Source organism: Pseudonaja textilis, chromosome 2 (genome assembly GCF_049901715.1).
Source record: "Pseudonaja textilis isolate UNSWEBS1 chromosome 2, rPseTex1.2, whole genome shotgun sequence".
NCBI lineage: Eukaryota > Metazoa > Chordata > Lepidosauria > Squamata > Elapidae > Pseudonaja > Pseudonaja textilis.
The window spans coordinates 199,280,490-199,303,028 of record NC_141991.1 but is presented as its reverse complement, the minus strand read 5'-3'; the positions used below and the strand labels follow the sequence as shown (position 1 = coordinate 199,303,028).

The following is a 22,539-nucleotide window of genomic DNA, read 5'->3' as shown; positions in this document are numbered from 1 at the left end:
ATTGCCAACACTTTTATCCTAATCATCTCAAGGTTGACTCAGCCTTCCATCCTTCCGAGATTGGTAAAATGAGGGCCCAGATTGTTGGGGGCTGTTGAGGTAATTCCCCATTAGGAGAATGAGTGTATACAGGGAGACGTATTTGAGAGAAGTGTTTGAATAATACACACACAGCACACAGATACACTGTACAGTAAATGTAGGTTTTTACTTCCAGAAACTTTTAAGCAAAGTTCAAAATACAGTCCAAAGTCATTCACAGGTAAGATCAGTCAGTTTTTAGTCCAGGGATAATCCAATAACAAAGTCCAGTATCAAAAACAGTTCAGTAACAGACTTACATCAAATCCAGAAATATCAGTCAATTAGAAGGAACGGCAAAACTCTCCAACAGAAGAAAAAAAAAAGACTAAGACTAAGACAACCCAAGTTTCTGGCTCTATCTTATGGCCACTTGAGAAACCACACCCAATTACACTTTTAGGATTCTCTTAAAGAGACAGTATTAAAATGTCTATCCTGGTTTATATATTTTCAACCCAAATAGCTGTTAGGTGACTTACATTCCTAACAGGGGCAATATACTAACTTTATAAAGAGGGATGTGAAGCACTATGGGATGATATATAAGTCTAAGTGCTATTACTAGTTCTAAAACCAAAGCAACAAAAGCAAATCAAAGATTGGAATGGGAACATTAAATGTCACATCCCTAGAGTTTTCCACTGACTTAGCCTTTAGTGGATAGCTATTAGCCCCAGAAAAAGCTCTAAATATCTTTCCTTCCCCATGAACATTATGTCAATTATTTTAAAAACTATTGCAGTGTTTTTAGACATCTGCATTTTATTTATGCCTCAGTTTTTATAAATTTCAAACCAGCTGCCATTTGGAATGGGTTTTTTTCTGCTTTCTTTTTCTTTAATTAAACTGTTATGTTGATTTATTTTATTGCATTTTTATCACTCTTTCTAGCTCCTTGAGTCACAGACATGGGTATCCAGTACAAACTACAATGACAAAAAATGACAACATTTAGACACAATCCACAGCCTTTCATACTTGCATCCTGATGGCTGATGCTAGTATGAAAGTCATAGGATTTGAACTGTGATGTCAATGACATCCATTTTGTCATCCTCTCCCTCCCGTAAGGACCCTTATTCAGATGCTGTATGAGAATGAAAGGATAGATAATAAGGGCAGTAGGTCTGTAGGCAGTACATGCATAGAAAAGGAGACTCAAGGTGCTATTATTGATCTTAATATTTTGGATTAAGACATGTTGTATGGTATGAAGTTCTCAAGAAGCCATAAAGTTACAGTGGTACAAATTTAATCGGCCCACTGGGATTTGCCTACTATAACTCAAACGAGCCTTGACTTGCTGAATATTAAATTTATGACAGTGCCATGAGAAAATGACATTCAAGAACACAGCATTAATGCAAGTAGGCAGCTTTTTAGTTCTGCTTTGGTGTGCCCTTGTTTATAGTCTAATGAGTGCTCAATTACACATGACACAGGAAATCTATGATTGGGTTTTTTGACATTTCTTTTGATAGACACCTGTTGTCCAGCACATTTGGAAGGAACCAGGATGGGGAAAACAGAGCAGATAAAATTTATCGGTAACTGAGATTATGATTGACATTTGTCAGTCATAAATGTACTGAATTTTTTCACTAGCAACTCAACTTTCTTTCTTTCTTTCTTTCTTTTTCTTTCTTTCTTTCTTTCTTTCTTTCTTTCTTTCTTTCTTTCTTTCTTTCTTTCTTTCTTTCTTTCTTTCTCTTTGATTTCTTTTGTTCTTTCTTTCTTTTTCTTTTATTTCTTTCTCTTCCTTCGTTCCCCCCCCTCACACACACACACACATTTCTTCTGAAACTTGACATTAAAGGAGCAAACAATCAACAAAATCCAGGATTAGATAAATATGAAAAAGCACAAATTAATATCAGTGCAAATGTTAATTTGCAATCAATCAAAAGCTGTTAAAAGAGACGTGGGTATCTTTTAAAAAAAAACCAGAATGCATCGCAGACCTTGGGACTAAGCCTTTTCTATCGGCCACACGATCAGGCCGCTGACAGCCAGAACATTTTAAGTAGGGCAGATTTTAGCAGCCAGATAGATTTGTAATGAGAGCAGAAGTCTTGCAGATGGTCAGGCTCTGAGCTATTACATAGCTACGTAAGAAGATGGAATTGAAGAAAATGTAATGCATTTTAAAAGGTGGCTTGGAATAACTAAGTTTCTCAGAACTGTATATGAGGCTGGTCAGTTTCTCACTATGAGAACACTAGCTTAGTATGCGCAGAATTTGTACCTAATGTAAGAGAGTTCTTATTCGATCATTTATTTTACAAAGTTATACCTGATCATTCCTAAATATGCATAATGAGTACCATAGCATAGAACATATTTGCAAAGGATTTAACCTAGTAGTAAGAGGTGTAGGGTGGATTTAAAAAGTCAGGATTGAAATTACATCACTGCAACCAAAGCCTCATCCCTTTCTACTCATATTTGATGTCAAAATAAACACAAAATAGGTAAGATTCCATCTTGCAACCATCAGCTTGAGCTTAATATGTAAAATGCTGTTTCTCCTACTATGGGCAGTTTATAAATTCAGTAAATAATTCTTTGCTGTCGTATTCCTATGTAGGTTTGGGATCTACAGTTCCTCTTCAACTTAGTATAAATGCTAACAGAAAGCTGTTTTCTGATATGAATCACATTAAAGTGGAGGTGGGATTACAGACAATGACTCATACCTAACCACCTCATGGCTTGGTTGCTGCAATGAATGCTACATGAAGTTGCTCTAGAACACAGATGTCAACCTCGGAACTTTACATGGAATGCAGCTGTATGAGCAATGATAAGCATGCTTCAGTACTCTCTGCTTAGTTTACATCAGAATGTCTATTGATTCCCATGGTCAAGACAAGTTTAATTAACAATCTCACTATGCAGAGACAAAGTTTGAAATTTTTTGCAAGGCTGAACTGACACATCCAAAAATTCAATTTGTAGAGAACTGAATGTTGAAATGATCATGAATTTGTCCCTGACTTCAGCACTATGTTGACTTTTGTAAATAAACTTAATGCTTTGATTTATTAACTAGAGAAGCTTTAGTCCAAGGTTATTCTAATAATCTCTGCTATCTCACCCATGTTAATGCATTAGTCATCTCAGATAAGTTATTGGAAAAGAATTACGTGAGTAAAAAGAGCAAAAGTTGGCAGAGGTGTAAATTGGAACTTCCTTAGATTTCATCCCAGGAAGTTCTTAAGAAGCAGATTGTCTCATAATTCAATTAATGATAAACCAGTTTAGAGGGTTAAAGTGAATCAATGAAATACAGCCTTAGGTTTTGTAGGTTTTGATTTTGCCAGTGGCATGGGGAATTTGACCTGAGACCAATAGCCTTCATTTGTCAGTGACCTGAGAAATAAAAAAAGAGAGAAAGTTGTACGTTTTGGTGATGTTTGATGATAGAACAATAAATACTATAATATAAGACAATGCAGAATGATCCTAAAAATCGTGTGTTTTCATCATCCATTCTAAAATTGAGCAGTTGTATATATTTCTAAAATAAATAGATACATGGCTTCCATAGATCTTTTAAGGTTAAGCTAACTTCGGTAACAAAATGGAGCAAATAGGTCTATTTCCAATGTGGTTTATTAAAATGCCAGATTAAAAATAGACATCCCTGATTTTCCAAAACACTCTATGGATATTATAAATGTATTATATTGACTTTCCTCTATGATTGGGCATTTCTGCCTCTTCTTTATAAAGCTCTCAAGGTGGCGTATAAATAATATATTCACCATGCATAAGCAAAAGACAAATTTAATCCTTGTATATGAGCCTCCTTATGGATCTTGGTTAATCTCATGTCGGTCTGGCACAAACTTGAATGGAAGGCTATCAAGGAATACCAGAGCTGGAGGTTAGGATAGGAAAAAAAACAAAAGAGAGAGAGTTGTTAAAATTCATTCTGAATGTATTGATACATCCTTCCTTCCTTCCTTCTTTCCTTTGATACTTAAGAGGAGGAGCAACTTAAGAGAAGGAGCATTGTTCAAAGTGTCCTTTTGATTTCCTGACTTTGCAATGGACACCCTCTTCTCCCTGTGGAATCAGATAATGTAGGAGGGATAGCATTATTCAAGAAGGCTGTGTTTCCTGGTTATCTCAGGCAGGGGGCTGCAATGTTCAGGAAATGAGTTTGGTCTCCTAGTTATTCTAAAATAGCCTTCCTGCGATGAAGGATTTATGTCGTCCTCCCCCACCCTGACTTCAAATAAAAAGTACAGAGGTACGATATGCATTTCACTGTTGTTCTCACACCTCTTGGACTGAAGCAAGGTCCATTTTTATAATAGTTGTCATCGGTTGGGGTGACACAGAATCCATCTAAAAAGTAAGTAAGACATTTTTGATTGCCCTATGAATCACATGTGGCTTTAATACATGGCAACCAAAGGTAAGATGTTACTGGCCACATTAGAGTAAAATCATTGGTTCAAATCTTGTAAATAAATTTAAGAACATAAGGAAAAGCCAAGGAGAAATTCTCAGCAACACCATTCTGAAATACTTAGCACTGTTGATGCAGAGGAAATATTTTAAGACTATGTCCTTTACCACATCCAATGGACAATATACCTCCAAATGCTTCTAGGTAATATAAATCGAGCCACATTCTTAATTGAAATACAGTATTAACATACATGGAGTTTTTCACTTTATTTCTTAACACAGTTTCTGATTTGGATATAGATGGAACCTTGAATCAAAGATTTGTGAACACTCAAAGTTACAGTATTGTTTAATTGTAATTGTCTATCAACAATTACAGGTCACTCCAATCATATTTTCTTTAAACAAAGAATGAGCAGTGATTTGTGTACATCATATGTATTACTCATTCATTTGCAGCTGGTGGTATGATTAGCCTGGAGGTTGGACATAGAAAATGGCCATAAACATGCAAACCAATAATTTATGGCTTGTTACAGAGATGCACCTACTGTGAACCTGGAATCACTCATTATTTCAGAATGTTGGTCGTTATATTATGAAGACAGATATAGATGGATGAATCAGAACAAAATTTCATGCATTTCATTAGAACTTGGTTTTATCTTAGTGAATAAATGAACTATGAAGCACAAATGAACTATGTTTTGTTTTTTAATTTAGGCTCAGTTAGGCTTGTTCCCAAACAGATTTCAGATAACAAGTTTCTTAAATAATCCAGGCTTCTTGTAGTTAGTATTAACTTCTTTTAAATTGAAGTGTGTGTTTGTTTATTGTAAGTCTTTTCTTTTTGTCTTGAAATCAGTAAAAATTTATAGTCTTCTATATGAACAGAGGCTTCTGGTAATAAACTTTGTGAAAAAATGGCATGCCAAACTTGTTATTACAGCTAATTAATATTTCAAAGTTCATGTGTTTGTGAAAATTGCTTGTATTAGTTTACAGCCTAAGTACTATATTACTTATTATTGCAGTTTATGATCATACTATAACTACACAGAGCACATGCATTGTCTTCTAACTGCAGAAATCCTTCTTGTGATGATTAATTTTACATATTATTATATGTTTAATTTAAAATAAATATGCTACTAAAATAGCTTAAACTCTTCAAAGTTTAATATATGAAAGCATAAATACAACAAAAAATATGCATCAATTTGGTATTTAGAAAAATTAAAGGAAGCATATCTCTTAGCCTAATGTATCTGACAAAATTGTTATAACATTAAAATGTGAGATGGGAAAGCTTTATACATAATCTTAAACTTACAGAAAAAAGAATAAGTAATTTGCAGCCACATACATCTCAACTCGAACATAAGTGTATTTCTGATTTCCATATCTTCGCTGAAATAAGATTTTCTTTGAATTCCTAAAAAGTTACATTTCACAGAGAACTGTAACCGAAATGACTTTACATAATTAATTAGCACTTCTATCTCTCCATTGAAGTGCCTTCCAATAATTGGGGAGCTCATTTAAGAAAATCAACCATGTATCAGATAAATGTCAGTTAACAGCCAACATCACAGTACATATCTCACATTGATATTGGGGGCAGAATAAAGTTATCCTTATTAGTTGATTAATTAATTCATGCTTTTGGAAATCTTTATCTATCTAGACATCAAATGAACAATGCTAGTTAAATCGAAATGTTTTAGAGACTTTTATATTGGAACTCTTTTTTCTTCTTTAAACTTTAGTGAAAGTCAAATGCTTGGTGATATATTTGTCCTTGAGCCTTCCATGCTTATTATATCTAAATACTTAAACACATACACAAATATACACCAGTTATCTCAATGCTTCTTGTATTACTTAATGTTGATATTGGCTCAAAATGAGACACTGTTGTAGCATCACAGAAAATGTTGTCATGCTTATAAAAAATTACTATGCCAATGGACTCATGAAGCTATACATAGGAAGATTACATTTAAAGATTACATTTACATTTAAAGACTATATTTCATGAAAATGACAGTACAAACTTCTTTCTAAGAGAATACCTTTAAAGTGTTGATAAGCAAATAGTCCTTGTGTAGATTGAAACAGAACCCTCATTTTGTAAATGGTCATGTGCTTCATCTTGTCATTATAAAGATTGCTGCTCATCAATCAAATAGACAATGCAATGAAAAAATGTGCAAGTGTCCCTATTTTGAATTGGTGAAGCTGTATAAATTTTTTCTAACGGTAAAAAGATAGTTGGAAAAGAACAATAGTCAATGTAAGTATCTTCAGTAAAATTAATATGTAATTCTAAAAAGGAAAGAAGATCCATTACCAGATTGGATAGAGGTGATTTGAAAACATTCTCCCTTTCCAGCTTATGCAGAAAATCCAACTCCAATGGGGACTGTATCTTTGTGATTGAACTAAAGATGTTTCCAAGTTTCTCTTTCTTTAGCCACTTGGCAAGTGTCTTTAAGACATTAATAAACTCAGAGGAAAACAGCAAGTTTAATAATTAAGATTGTATTTGGTAAATAGATTCACCCATCTCAGTAAATTCTGATATGTTTTGCTTGGCTTGACATTAGGAAATTGGCAAATCCAGTCATTGTGCTTTATAGAGAATACTTTAAGGTTTAGCGCACAGTGTCAACCAGCCAATGTGAGTTCAGAATAGGCAGATCAATTCAATTGTGATAGCATACACAGATAGTCTTTGCTTATTGATTGTCTCATTTAGTGACCATTTGAAATTACAATGATGTAAAAAAACAACTCTGCAACCGATCCTCACATTACTGACACTGTGTCCTACAGTCACATAATTGTCCTCCGTATACTTCCCAACCAACTTGTGACAAAAGAGTTAATGGAGAACGGGAGAAGTAAATCACAAGTTGTGGTCATTTACAAATTAAAAACTTGCTTAATGACCAAATGGGAATTGAGATGATAAACTTGTCACGTCACATGATTTTCCCCTTAGCAATTACACTTGCTAAGCATGCTTAGCATGGAGTTGCCAGCCCCAACTGTGATCGCTAAGGAAGGACTGCCTGAATTGGGATGCAGGAGCAATGCAAACATGTGGGAGGATAAAGCTGCATGTGCCCACTCAGGCCCACATACAAATATGTTGCCTTTACATGTAATGCAGGCCACTGGCCCATTACTAGTAAAGGTCTAAAATGGGGTGTCTAAGCATGGCTGACTGGGGAATTCTGGGAGTTGAAGTTCACAGGTCTTAAAATTTCCAAAGTTGGACACTCCTGGTTTAAGATTTATCCATTTGGTCAGATAACTGGGAGGGAAGGAAAAACTTACTTCTTTGTTTCAGCCTTGGATTGTCTTTACAGCACACGCAAAATTCAAACCAAGGCTCTTCGTGTCTTAATTCAGCCTTTCTGATAGCATTCCATGACAGTTTTGATGTGTAAACAGATTACCCATTTGCCACTGAAAAAGCAACCAGCACCCCCATAAAATGAGTTCCTAGCCAAAGTATAAGGGAGAAGTTAACAAAAAAAAAATCTAATCCAGCTTTTAACTTCCAGATAAACCAGAGGTGGTGTTCAGCAGGTTCTGACCAGTTCTGGAGAACTGGTAGTGGAAATTTTGAACAGTTCAGAGAACCAGCAAATGCCACCTCTGACTGACCCTGCCCAGAGGTGCATTTCAAAAAAGTTTACCACTGGTTTGGTGGGTGGGGTTTGGTGGCCGCGCTTTGCATGTGCACACACACTTTGTGCACATGCGCGCCAAACATGCACAGACGCAGAGGCTTTCCAACTCACCTCATGCAACCCTGCACTCTTCCGGACACTTCAGCAGCTGCCGCATGACAATCTGCTGTGCCGCACAAAGCAGCTGCACTTCAAAAGCAGGGAATAAAGGTTAGTATGGGAGCCTGGGTGGCGGGTGGGTCCAACAGCAGAGCATTGGAAAGAACTGGTTTGGTCTCTGCTGCTCATTGGCACTACCGGCTCGGCAGAACTGGGTAGAACTGGTAGAATACCACCACTGGCCGCGCCCCCTCCTGAGTCCCAGCTGACCGGCTAGGTCTTCTTTTGTTGCCCTGCACAGGAGAACAGCGGTTAGTGGGATGGGGAGGGAATGGAGATTTTGCAGTATCCTTCCGCTGCCATGCCTACCAAGCCACACCATGCCCACCAAGCCATGCCCACAGAACTGGTAGTAAAAAAATTTGAATCCCACCAAATATGTCTACGATAGGATGGAGAAAGTTGCATTAATGCTGTGAATCTGCCATGGAATATATCAATTAGCATTAAATGCATAACATGTTTGCAGAATCGTGCAATGGTTGCTTGCTCTTATCTGTTTGAGAGACAGAATGGAAGAAAGCTGAATTGTCAGTTCCTTTTGAAAAATACAAGGGATGAAGAAACATCGTAGCAAACTTTCCCCAAAATCTTATCAATGCGGTGCCACCAAGTTGAATGTCAGGATTAACCAAAACAGTATTGCGGAACCTCTTTGAGCACAATGCAGCTGTCAGAAGCACTTTCCCTTTCTTGTGTAAGCCTTCTGTTATGTCATGGAGGGGCCCTCTTCACCAACAGAATGTCAAATCCTCACATGTTGGGGCTTGCAATGCTACATTATGTCTTTACAGAGGCTTTGCATTCTGGTCTGATGCAACATTTTATTTATTTGTTTTTATTTGTTTTGTTTGTCAAGCATGTATGAGAAAACAAGTATAAATATGAACAAGTATAAATATGAACATAACATATAAACATACATGCTGATGTGCTTATGCACGCCCCTTTACAGACCTCTTAGGAATGGAGTGAGATCGCTGTCACGGTAGACAGTTTAAGGTTAAAGTTTTGGGGGTTTGAAGATGTAACAACTGAGTCAGGTAGAGAGTTTCAGGCACTGACCCCTCTGTTGCTGAAGTCGTATTTCCTGCAGTCATGTTTGGAGCAGTTTACTTTGAGTTTGTATCTATTGTTTGCCCGTGTATTATGGCAGTTGAAACTGAAGTAGTCATTGACAGGTAGGACGTTGTAGCAGACAATTTTGTGCACTAAGCTTAGATCAGACTGTAGGCAGCATAGTTTTAAGTTGTCTAGGTCCAAAATTTCAAGCCTGGTAGCATAAGGTATTCTATTGCGAATAGAGGAGTGGAGTACTCTTCTCGTGAAATACCTCTGGACTCAATTCAATTGTATTATGTCCATTATACAGTGTGGATTCCAGGCAGATGAGCTGTATTTGAGAATTGGTCTGGCGAAGGTTTTGTATGCCCTGGTTTGCAGTACAATGTTACCGGAGAAGAATTACATCAATCATAATTACACTTCCCATAGGAAAGCACAACAATGCAGTGCTAATAAATATCTTACTAAAAGCCCTTCAAAAATCAGAATATTTCAGGACGTGTTTTTAAAGCACTAGAATATGTAGTTCTTTGAAGTCTGGTTTCCTGCTCATACATGCCAGCCCGAATGTGAGACGCTTTGCTGTAATAATTAAAGTAATAAAATAATCCATCTACTAGATTAATACGCACTGATACATTTTGTTTATCGGTTTTCAAATGTAGCTCTTTTTTTGCTCTTCATCACATCTTCTTCCTTACACTCTGAATTGGAGACATCTTCAGGCCTTTTGATCCAACTTCCCTGTACTAGACTCTGAGGTTTTCTTGGCACACTTTTCTCAATTGGTTTGCCTTTAGAGTGGGACTAAATTTTACAACTTCCTGGTTTCTAGCTTAGTGTCTTAACCACTGCACCTGTCATGACACAACAATGTTCCCTAAAGCCTTGTTTTTAATGGGTAGAAACTAGTTACTACCTGTATTGCCCAACCAAAGTTTATTAAGAAAGTGGTTTGGCCACTGGATAAATTTGCTGCCTAGACCTTTGTCATCAGGGAATGATACTTTTCTTGACTAGCAAACAACAGTCAATCTTCCTAAAAAGTCTACTTTTCAACTATTGCCTGCATTCTGTTATAACTCAGGATTACGCTTAAGAGAAATCCACATTCAGGGAACCCAAGTGTTCTCTCCTTCTTAGTTCATAACAGCCCACCTCCAAAGTGTTGTATTCAAGGGAGGTATCTCCTTACCATCATCCCATAAGGGTTTAGTATTCTAGAGTTCCAGGAAATTGTTGGTTGGTATTTATACCATCTCACAAAAACTCCAGGATTCCCATTGGCTACAATAGCAATATCTTAGAATGTTTACAGCTTGTTAAGAAAAAAAAAGTCCACTTATAAAATTACTGATGAACTCCCCTTTGTACCTCACAGTGAAGCAGAATGGAAAGTTACCAGAAAAGTATTCTTATAATTAGCAGAAGTTTCTTAGCTTATATCGCAAATATTATAGAAGTTGCTTAATATGATATTGTGAAAACCAGAAAATTGCTGAATCTAAGTCTAAGAATAATGACCTATGAACTAGATATGTTCCTGTAAACAGCTAAATGGCAAGGGTGGCAAGGGTGGGTATGGAAAATAACAGATGGTGTAAGATAAGTATTTATATGCTGAATTGTGCAAAATGGCTAATTAGACTTACTTCCCCCTTTTGTAGTACGCTGAGACTGGGAGCTGTATAAAAGTAACCCGCTCAGGAATAGCCGGGGGTTCAGAATTCGCCATGCTAATGGCAAGAACCTTTTGTGCAAATAAACCTGTATTCTCCTACCCTTCGTGGTCTTCTGTCCTGATTTGGAAACAGGATCTGCTGCAACAACAGGGCTTTTTAAGTACAACAGAGAAATGTCAGCTGAGAAGCTTCATCGCATAGTAGCTGGATGGATGGAGAGAGACAGAGAGCAGAAACACGCACACATACACACACACCATTCCAAGAAACATAGATGGGCATATTAGCACTTTATGTTATTATGTTAGTGTCTGGAATGGAATTGGGCAGATTTTTATCATGTCAAAGGGTGACATTTGATTGGGTAATTTATTTTTTTTTAATTCTCCTGTTGATCCACTGGTAAGTGGCTTGTAGCACTTCCAGCAAGTTATTTGGGTTGTAAGGTCAACAAAAGTGAAGATATTAGTGGTTGGCTTCCAGTCAAATGGAAATGGTAATATCAAGCTTCTAAGTAATACCTCCCCATTAACGAGAAGTCCAATGCAGGCCTTTCCTTCAAAGATCATTTTATTAGGAATATATCAAATTGGCAAGATCTTGGTATAAATCCGGCTCTATCTGCACCATGGATTTACATCCAGTAAAAAAGCAAACTTTCAAAACTCCTCCCCAAAGTCACATTCCCCAATCAGCTCTCAGTCCATCCAAGCTGGTGCCTCCAAACTCCATTTCCAACCACCTGCAGTCACACCCTTAGTTCCCATGGGAAAGAATGTTATTTCGACTACAACATCCCCCTTTATCTCTACAAACCCCCTTTCCTGCTACCAGACTGTGGCGAGCCTGAAGCATTGTTAAACCCCTAAATAGAATGCCTAGGAAAAGCAAAGAATAAGAATAAGAAATGGCTACGCTAAAACATGGCTATACCTATATCACCTTCAGATTCTACAGGTAGGAGTGGCCTGGCATTTGCCATTGTCTCCATCTGAAAACCCCAATGATCTTTTGGCTTTATAGTACAAAAAAATGAAACATTAACCTGAAGCTAGAAAGAAGCTCATATGTTCTAAAAATATAGCTTTCCATTTCAGGGATGACTTTCAAAATTGGATACTTTTTCCCTACTTTCTCTAGATTTTGATAGGCTGGAACACACAATTATCCTGATTTAAAATATTTACTTGCAACCATAGGTTTTCGCAAAATTGCAACACAATTATGAACTCTGGAGTGACTTATATAAAGATACGTTCCCTCCGTTCTTTTCTTCTCTGACTATTGATCTATAAATGTGCTGAACTTCAGTCCCCATAATTCCATTGTGGCATATTCTTTTACCATATTAATAATCAACAGTGGAAGCTGAAATCCAAAATTTCAAGAGAGAACGACATTGAAGAAGACTAAGGGTCATCATCATAAAATCTTAGATTCATATATTGTAACTAAATCAGGCAGTGGAGTGTTTGGTTTGGTTTAGCGTTTTGTGAACTCAGCCAATTCTCATTGGATCAATAATGATAGTTAAGCAAGCATAAAAGCAGACATGTTAAACCCAGCATCCGAACCCAGTCAGAAAGCCAGTTGCCTTTCCTGGTTAACCGTTTGGGCCAGAGGAAAGTTAGGTATTTTATGCATAAATTATGAGGATTAGAAATATTCATTCCAACACTCCATCAGACTTATAAGTTCCATATTAATGTTTTCTGGGTGACTCTAGAAAATGCTATACGTGATTACTGGGAAAATTACCTAAATCAACTGCTTCTGGGAAATTGAAAACTATCCTGCCATAATCCTTATTTTCTGGACATGGCTGTAAATGCCAGACGGAAACTCCTATTTTTTCATCTTTTCCTCTATTTTGTAGATACTGAAATACATTTGATCTATCTTGCTTTCCACATTACAACATTAGTACTGTTTCCAAATTTCATTTGCCTCTTTGGTTGCCCAATCTCTGTGAGCCCTATCTTTGCAAATTCAATCCAAAAATAATCATTGCAATTTAATATGATTAAATCTAAAAATAAGCTTTCCTGTAGTATCTCATATAGTAAAAGTGTTTTCTCTCTGTCCGATTGTTTCTTTCATTTGGCAGCCGATGCATCTGCTCAGCCTGTTTACAACTAGTCCAGTGTCAGAAATTATTGCCAGGGAGCAGGTTTCTCATTGTTGTCTTTTGGCAAGCAGGTCACCCCAGGCTTAAATTAAATCTTATTCAGTTAGAACTTCTGCAGCAGTAACAGGCCAGGAGTAACCCCAGAGATTTACAGAAAGACTTGCCTGAAACAGTTTGCATAGTTTTCAGAACATTACTATTTGCTCATCTTCAAAGATTTAAAAATCCGGCATTTAAGTAAGCAAGTAGTAGCTCCTACTTAAAGCTACGTTCTCTGTTTTTGAACTTGTTCCCCTCCTTACCCTTGTCATGTAAAGAAGCAGTTCCCAATCCTTTTCTTTGGGTAAATCAATCAATTGTCAGTAAAGGTCTTTGAGGAACTTGGCCCAAGCAAAGGATTGGTAATACTACAATGCCTGTAGGCAGCACACTATACAAGAGAATCTTGTTCTCGAACATCTCAAAATTCCATTTTTTTAAAAAAGTCAAATTATTTTGAAATCATCAAACCTCACAAGAAGTTAGAGCAGGGGTGTCAAACTGGTGACCCAAGGGCTGGATGAATCACGCACAGGCCATGCCCATCCCAGCTTCGCAAATGGGAAAAACATCGTGAAACATCAAGTGATGGCAACATGGCACAGCAAGTTTGATACCCGTGAGCTAGAGACTTATTCTGAAGTCTCATGAGATATTGAATGAGAAATCAGTATTTTGCAGACAATTAACAATCTCACAAGATTTGGACCATTTACTTATTTATCTGTTTGTTTTAGTGCACCAAAAAAGATTGGTAGCATGCTGGTGGTGAGATTAGACATCTACAGTATATTATGGTCTCCAAATACAAATTGGGAATAATTGAGATAGGGCAGTTATATAGAAATACAGGATTGCATTACAAAAGTATGCAGGGCCATGATCTGTTTAAGGGGTGAAATTGGTACCTTAATTAAAAGGTGTCCATTTTTCCAGTCCCAAATCCAAAAACAGCAGCAACTTTTTGGATCCATTTTTAGATCCACCATGCTTTTGGTGACTCAAAAATGGGTGGGTTATGTGGAGCTAGTAGGGTATTTGCAGCTTCCAAGCCATTATTCTCTTTTACTTCTTAAGACGGAAGTAATCCGTCTTACAGGTATATATACAGGTAATCCTCAATTTACAACAGTTCATTCAGTGACCATTCAAAGTTACAACCATAGTGAAAAAGTGACTTATGACTGTTTTTCACACTTACAATCATTGCAGCATCCCCATGGTCATGTGATCAAAATTTGGCCACTTGGCAACTGACTCATATTTATGATGGTTGCAGTGTCCTGAGATCATGTGATCCCTTTTGTGATGGTACAAGCAAAGTCAATGGGGAAGCCAGATTCATTTAACAATCATGTTACTAAACAATTGCATTTAACAACTATCACAAGAAAGTGACAGTGGCAAAGAAACTGTCACAAGATAACGACAGTGGCAAAGTCTGTACAACTCTAATGTATAATTGCAAGATTAACAAATGACAAGCCTGTAATGGCTTATATGTGTGATTATAGTCATCTGCATACTGCACTAAGAGTTAAACTATGATCTGTTACATAAGTGAGTTATAGCAGCCCAAAGTTATTTGTTACATTTCTATGCTGTCCTTAAGAAACATGTCCCAACATGTTTAGTTTCTGATAGACCCAATTTATTTAATGTTGTGAAAGGGGAACAAGTCCTACTGCACAAGACTGAAATTAATTTGAACATGCATTTAAAAATGATAGATTGTGATGACCCAGGGTGGGATACAAAACAAACACAGTCACAGAAAACAGGTGAAGCCCCTTTTATTCCTTCAGTTTGCTTCCAAGCTCCGAATATCTTTGACGGAAGACAAAAAATCCTTCCCACACAGTTACACGAAGAAGGAAAAAAGCAACACAAACCAGGCAAGATAAGGGCTGGAGGATGTCCACAGATAACACACACTCAGAGAGTAACTATAAACTAGAGATATTTACACAATTTGTTTCCAGCGTTTGCCAGTAAGCAGGTCCAAACTCTTATTCAGTTATCACACTTGCAGCCCATGAAGAGGATCAAGGCCCTTTCCTCCCGAGGAGACCATGTCTCTCCCTTATCCTCTCTTCCCTGCATGCCCTAGGATGGATAAGGGATGGTCCTGGGTCCTCCTCTGACTGCTCAGCCGGCCTCTGCCCTTCCCCAGCTCCTCCACAACCTCCGGAGCCACACTTCCATTCCCTGTCCGCTGTTCTCCTCTCCCTCAGAGTCAGTCTCCATCAGGGGCATGACATAGATGCATGTCTTGTCATAAAAAATGACAAGAACTAGATGCGAAAAAAAATGATATATTGTATATACAATTGAAACCAGCTAGTGTCTTCATGACTAAAAGAAACATACAAATAACAAACCAAAAGAGTGACTTGAATAACTTTCCTATATTGGATTTACAAAAGAGTTGTTAAGGTTTTAAAGGATTTCCAGGGTCGCCTCTTAATGAGATGGATGGCCCACAAATCTAATAAATAAAAATATTTTTTACGAAAAAATAAATCAAGCTTGGAGCGATTCAAGGCCAAGATCATCAAAAGTTGGCTTATTTGGTTAAGGTTACCATAAATTTGTTTTTATCTCTGGTAATTCTGAATTGACTTTTGCTGATATCAGGACTGCAATGACAATGCTTTTATGGATTTGTCCATAGATAAAAGACAGAATATGAGATGAGATCATTTGTTATATATTAAGAGAGAGTGATATGAAAATCACTTACTGTGATGGAAGGGGAAGTTATTTGTTTATATATTTCTTTTTTCCCTTTACTATATTTTCTATTTTTCTTTTTTTTCTGCATTTATTTTTTTGTATTTGCTCTCTTTTTAGTTTGTATTAGTTTTTTTTTTCTTTTTAATTGTAACCATTAATAAAATTATTATTAAAAGTAAGACTACCAGTGGCAATATTTTTTTCTGTTGGGTATTTTGGTTGATGGCTTTCTCCTACAAAATCTGCAGTAGCTCAGGAGAGGACATTTTCTATCCTCAGGTATTCCAGACAGTAGAAGATTGTCTTCACATTGCTTTTGAGAGTTTGGGAACCAAGAACTGTGCAGGTATTGAAGGGCCCTTAGGCTCCTTCATGCTAACTAACCACTGCGAAATCCAATAATAGTGCTTCAGAGTTTTGCAGCAACCCCAGGAAGCAAGTCACTAATACAAAAACAATTCTTCCTTCAAACTTCAAGGATTAGAGATAATACATAAGCAGTCATATAAAAATGCACAAGAGGAACCCACAATAAAAGACCCAATGTCTACAACCACAGAGGAGCTGAGGGATTTGGACTACAGTGTTTCCTCTAATGCTTGCCTTGTTGTAATCCATTTTATTTTTCAAAACTGAACAGAGCACGACAGGCAACCTACAACATGGCACAAGGTTGGTTTTTCAAAGAGAAAAAGCCAAAACACCGCAGGGCACACATTCAAGCAATTGCTTTGAAAACAACTGCCCACTTCAAAGGGTTTATTGCTGCACTTGACATACAAGATCTTTGAATTTCCAACCCATGGTTTAATTTATATGAAGATTAGAGGTTCTCAGCTTTGTGTTTCTTGCCCTGGTTGAGAGGGACAGTAAATCTTTGGGTGAATGCAGAGACTATGGGTGGTTGAACTATGGTATAAAAATTAGTCTTCATATTTGCTCTGGGAAAAGACAGTGAGGGTAAAGGAAGCAAGCAGTGCCCAATTGGTGGCACAATCTGGGAGGCAACTAGCAACTGAAAAGCAAATAATTTTATTTTCCTTGCAAGGTTGCTCAGTCCGATGCTACAGATAAAATAGGAAATATCATTTCACCTCTATATTTCTTAGGAAATAACATCATTTTACTATATACAAGATAGCATTCTTTAAAAAAATACAGGAATCATACCAATTGCTATGGGAGATTGTGAACCCTCCCCCTTTTTCTGATGCATTGAAACTGAGGCTGGAGAGCTCTCTGTTGGGGGTGCCTTAACGGATTCCTGGTCAGTACAGAGTTCTGCTTTTATCATTCAGTTCTTTGAATTTAATCCCAGTGCTGAACAGGAAGGGAGCATCTAAGGCATGGGTGACCAACCTTGGCAACTTTTAAGACCTGTGGACTTCTCCTCTCAGAATTGCCCTGCCAGCCATGTTGAAGCCATGGCCAAGGTCAGACACCCCTGATCTAAGCCACTGATCTCCTGCTCACTGCAGAAATCCAAATTAAAGACCAAACATGTGTTCAATTCTTCTACCTTAAACATATCCATGGAAAACAAGACCCTCATCTCTAGATGAGTATTTGGTTGAATTGCTTTTATAATAGGGTAGTTTTTGTCTAACATGGAATTAAAATCTACCTTTGCCCAATTTAAATCCACTGTTGTCTACCCAAAACTCTGTCCGAAGAACAATTACTAATACTTCTTTTCTTTTATATCTTTTATATCCTCTGATTACTACAGGTGCTGCCTTTTCTTTAGCATTGAAGGCTCCGTGAATCACTCTTTTGTGGGCTTAATTTCTAGTTCCCTGATCACGCCCACTGACCTTCTCTGATCAGGTTCCCATTTCTCTGCATCTCCTCTAAAGTGCCTTTTGAATTTTGTTTAGCAAAAGAAGTTTGAATTTCACTCCTAACTTTGAAAGCATTAGCTGCTCTATTCAATTGTGTCATGTGTCAACTGCATGCTTACTGTAAAATATGAGAGCTGCAATCCAATTCATCTTGGGGAAAGCTGTTCTATACATACACAAATAAGCTGAGAACCATTGTGCAGCAAACAAGCTTTGTTATAACAAACTTCAGGATAATTTCTCAATTTTATTAATGGTTTGATTGCAGTGCCATTAACCAAAGTGGAGCAGGCAGAGGGAAGAAGAGATGGTACTGATAGGCACTCCTATGCAGTCCTTTTGTCCTGATATAAAACAGTATTTGCCTAGAAGTGATTGGCAAAGAAATAACATTAAAAAGTAGGCAATGTTTCCAAGGAAATTATACTTTTTAAAGGAACACAATTATGCAATCATGAGCAAAGTTAACCTTCTTCACTTTAATTTGAAATGAATGGATACACTGCAAAGATTAACTGAAAAATCAATACATTTTGTCGTTCAGAACAAACCCTAATGAGCCTTCAATAAGAATTATCTCCTAATAAAACAACCCACCTCCTAAGATCTTACTTTCATAACCAGTGGTCCCCCAGTGGCCTCTTTATCTCCTTCAAACTACAGTGTAATCAAATTAGCTCTTGTGCTTTAATTATTCTAGCAATATTTTTTTCATAAAAATAGTTTTGCTAGATCATACATATTAAGAAGTAAGCGAGAAAAGTATGCTGCTGGTTTTTTAAAGAACTAATCATCCAAAAATATTTGTGACAACTATAACACAATCGTAGTTTGTTACATGGGTTTTATTTTCTCAAGGACATCATCTGTAGTTTTTAATCTTTATAGTTATTAAAAAATAGCAGACTCCTAATTAGGATTAGAATCAGATGCTGTTTCCCTCCTGACTTTGACCATTACAGACATTCAGGCACGCATCTATATGCAGACATTTAAAAAACATTCATAAACTTCCAATTGGCAATCATTTTTTCTTCTTATAAATTTTTACACATAGGAAGTTTCACTTTTCCTTTGTCACATGCTACAATCCTAACTCAGACCCTAACTCTTATCAGTAATTACAAGGTAAAGGGATATGCCACTTTCACGTTATACATGTAGTTTGTCCTTAAGACCTAAAACATTACTGAAGAATAGTCTGGAGAAAGTAGAAAGTCATTAAATGTAAGGCCAGCTTCCAAGCTGACATCTCTACTAGTAGATTACCAATGTCTTTCCCTACGTTGAAGACATCCTTTATTAATGAAGTTGGCATTCAACCAACTTCATCCCCTAATTCAGCAAAACCATTTCAGTTCATTGATCGGGTTCACACATCACAGTAATGTCCCTGCCAAGCAAGACTGATGACAAAATAATCAGTACAATGCAATGCACTTAACAAAGAATCCTCTATTTGATGAAATGCATTTTATGATCAAAAGACACATATTTAGCATTCTTTGATGTACTATCCCCATTGATTTGTAAAGCAGATTATTTGAAGGCTCTAGTTTTCTTGTAACTTGCCATGTCTATCATCGTAAGTTATCATGTGTACTATTATAAAATTCTGAAGATTTAGATCATTCCAAGTTTTTTTTTTCAATTAAAACAACAACTTAGGAGTTCTGGATACTGCTAATGCATCTGATCCAAATTCTGTAGTAAATTTAGCTGAATATATTGCCATTCAGCAGTTTCAGGAGTGTAAATGTTTTGGAAGGCTGGTTAAAAATAAGATGACCTAAAATACTAGCATCATTTTTTTAATCCATTAATTTGACCAGAAAAGATTTACTTGTGATTGTCAATTTCTCTGTGGTTGTTCTGGAGTATCAATTTCTCATGAGAATTAAGAGAATTTAATTTCCCATGAGGAATTTTTGTTCATTTAAAAACAAAATGAGGATGAGGATGAGGATAAGAGGTGAAATGTCTTCAAAGTAAAACCAGAAAGTCCAGTTGCCTCTTGAAACCATGACTTGGATTACTGAGAATCTCCTTTAAACATTTAAAAACAAGAAAGGAAGCTTCTAACTTGCTGTTTCTTTCTTCCTCTCTTATCTGATGCATTCTGGGGTACAAAAATAGGAGAATATTCTCCAGAATCATAGGCTTTGAACATTTAAATGTCTGCTATGAACTTATAGTCTAGTTATAATAGGGCCAAATCACATGGACGTAATTATGTAATCTAGTTTCTTTTCAGAATGTATTAAAATGTAATTGGATGATGGCAGAAGTTGATGGCACATCTTTCTTATGTTTACAGTTATATGGAAGCAAAAGATGGATGGTTTTGTTTTGCTTTTATAATCACATCCTCTATTAAATGAACAATTATATATCACAATTCTTAGGAGCTTTAGGAATGAAAAACAAGCTAATATGTTTCTGTGAAATTATGAGTGCCTTGCACAATAGGCCATAGCAGAGACATGGAAGAATGAAGCAGTTTTTTAATTTCTAATTTGGGGTGGGGGAATTTTTTTCTTTCCCCTTTACAGAAAATGAACAATCAATATTTTCGCTATGAAGTCCTTGCCTGTGAGACTGGTGAGCTGAAAATCTTCTGGGAAAAGACCATTGAGAAGCAAACTCAACATTCGAAAGCCGAGAAAGACCGTTTACAGAGAAGTGCATTGACCAAGTGAGTGTGTACTTGGTTGACCATTTGTGATTGATTTTATTTGTTTGTAAATCTCATAAACAATATATGCAGTAGATATGTGAGAATGGGACCAGAACAATTTCTGACTTCGAGAAAAGATAATGCCCTATTCCCCAGAATGGCAATATGGCAGGACTTTGGGGGCATAGCAGTGTTCTCCAATGGAAAGGAATATCTGGACTTCCTTCCTTCTTTTTTTTCTTTCTCCTTTAAGTCACTTTTTGACTCTTGGCAATTACCTAGACTAGTTCCTGCAACTTACTTGAAAATTTTTTGGAAATAATTTGCTATTGCCTGCTTCCTAGGGCTGAAAGAGAGTGACTGGCTGAAGAGGTCACCAAATTGACTTTGTGCCTAAGGTGGGACTAGAATTCACGGTCTCCCAGGCTTTTGCCCAATATCTTAATCACTACAACAAACTCCCTTATATTCTATCTAAGGCAATTATACCCAGCTGAGAGAAGCAAGAATTGCTTGGAAAAATGTAGGAGTAGAAAGCTTTCAACAGAAATTTTAAAAATCTGTTTAGTCCAGCAACCCTTTCCTGGTTATGCGAAATTAACATAGAAAGGTGGTAGTAGTAGTACATTCTCCATTGACTTGGCCAAAGCTACGTAATGCCTTTGCTAACCAACTGCCTTTCTTCCAAACAGACTCAGAAATGAATGGAAAGCAATGCTGGAAAAAAGATTAAAAATGATAAAAGAACATGAAGAAAACAAAGAAGTCCCTCAATGAAGAAAAAGCGCAGGTTTATGTACATTGTTTGGAAAATGGCTTAAACTGAAAGAAGAAAATTTGCACTAAGGCAAAGCTGTAGTGTTTGGCTTGCATTTGCTTAAAGCAACTTTCCAGAACTGAATACTCTCCAGATATTTTGGACCACAACTCCCAGAATTCCTAGGCAACATAATAGTTGTAACATACTTGGAGGCTACCAGCCAAGGGGAAGAATGATTTAAGAATAACCCTGACTTTATGTTAGAAATATATGTAATATTTTCCTTTCAAGAGGAGTTCAGAGTCTAACGATCTCATGAACATGTTCATGCAATTTTCTTGGTAACAATACAGATGTTGTTTGTATTTTTCCTAAGATTTTCTCCTGAATCCCCAGTCTAGGCAGAAGTCCTAGAATGCTCTGATATGAGAGAGAGAGAGAGAGAGAGAGAGAGAGAGAGAGAGATGATAGATAGGTGGATAGATGGATGGATAGATGGATGGATGGATGGATGGATGGATGGATAGATAGATAGATAGATAGATAGATAGATAGATAGATAGATAGATAGATAGATAGATAGATTGATTATATTACAGTTTGAGTTGCTCTTCAACTAAAACACTTCTCTGCTTTTTTCTTATTCACCACTTTTTTAGAGTCTAGCATACTGTTTTAACTTTCAGAATTATACTTTTTTTCTTATCAATTTATTATTTTATATATTGCCCTAGGAGGCCTTCAGACTGAGAGGCAACCGATCAATATTATTGAAACATAATGTTTGCTTTTGGAACATTACATATGTCATTAGAGCTATATGTAACTGCAAATGCATGAAAGCTGTACCTTGGAGATAGCCCTGAGGCCAGAGGATCTGTCTGTACTCCCAGTTCTTTATTTTTGGAAGGGAAGTATGTCCACACACCTCTTGCACACATTACTATTTTGACATTGGGGGATATCACCCTCCAAGTATCAAGAGGTGCCACAGAAGTAAGTAAATCCAGCCTTCCTGGACTCTAGATGTCTTCAGCTGCAAAGATGTTCAACTGAAGTGAGGGAAAAGAGATAGGTAGCTCTGCCAATCTTTGACTACTGGTTCTGATACCAATGAGTATGTAATGAGTGTTTCTTCGCTTTTACTGTAAGAGAATTTGTATGGCAACCTTCTTACTAGTTTTATTTCTTTTAGGTTGATATCATTTTGCCATTTCTCACAATATCACATGTGCTGATGGC

At 36.8% G+C, this 22,539-nt stretch overlaps 1 protein-coding gene and 1 long non-coding RNA gene across 2 annotated transcripts in view; one reads left to right on the top strand and one right to left on the bottom strand.

The window, feature by feature from the left end:
- Window positions 1-1,868: 1,868 nt before the first annotated feature.
- The window catches only part of LOC148127315 (uncharacterized), a 58,302-nt gene continuing 37,631 nt past the window's right edge, over window positions 1,869-22,539 (bottom strand). Inside the window, exons 3-4 of the long non-coding RNA XR_015742208.1 lie at window positions 3,852-3,967; window positions 1,869-3,456 (exon numbers count right to left, since the gene is read on the bottom strand). This is a non-coding gene — a long non-coding RNA (uncharacterized LOC148127315). The remainder of the gene's footprint in view (window positions 3,457-3,851; window positions 3,968-22,539) is intronic.
- On the top strand, window positions 4,317-21,740 carry LOC148127316 (protein FAM240B-like). Its single transcript, XM_087926840.1, has 3 exons — window positions 4,317-4,447; window positions 20,413-20,555; window positions 21,230-21,740. Exons 2-3 carry the CDS (start codon window positions 20,416-20,418, stop codon window positions 21,312-21,314), a joined length of 225 nt encoding a protein of 74 aa, XP_087782966.1. The 5' UTR covers window positions 4,317-4,447; window positions 20,413-20,415; the 3' UTR covers window positions 21,315-21,740.

Coding starts and splice junctions, on each gene's coding strand:
- LOC148127316 (XM_087926840.1), top strand. CDS start 20,416: ATGAACAATCAATATTTTCGCTATGAAGTCCTTGCCTGTGAGACTGGT. Junction 20,556..21,229: donor CAGAGAAGTGCATTGACCAA/GTGAGTGTGTAC, acceptor TCTTCCAAACAG/ACTCAGAAATGAATGGAAAG.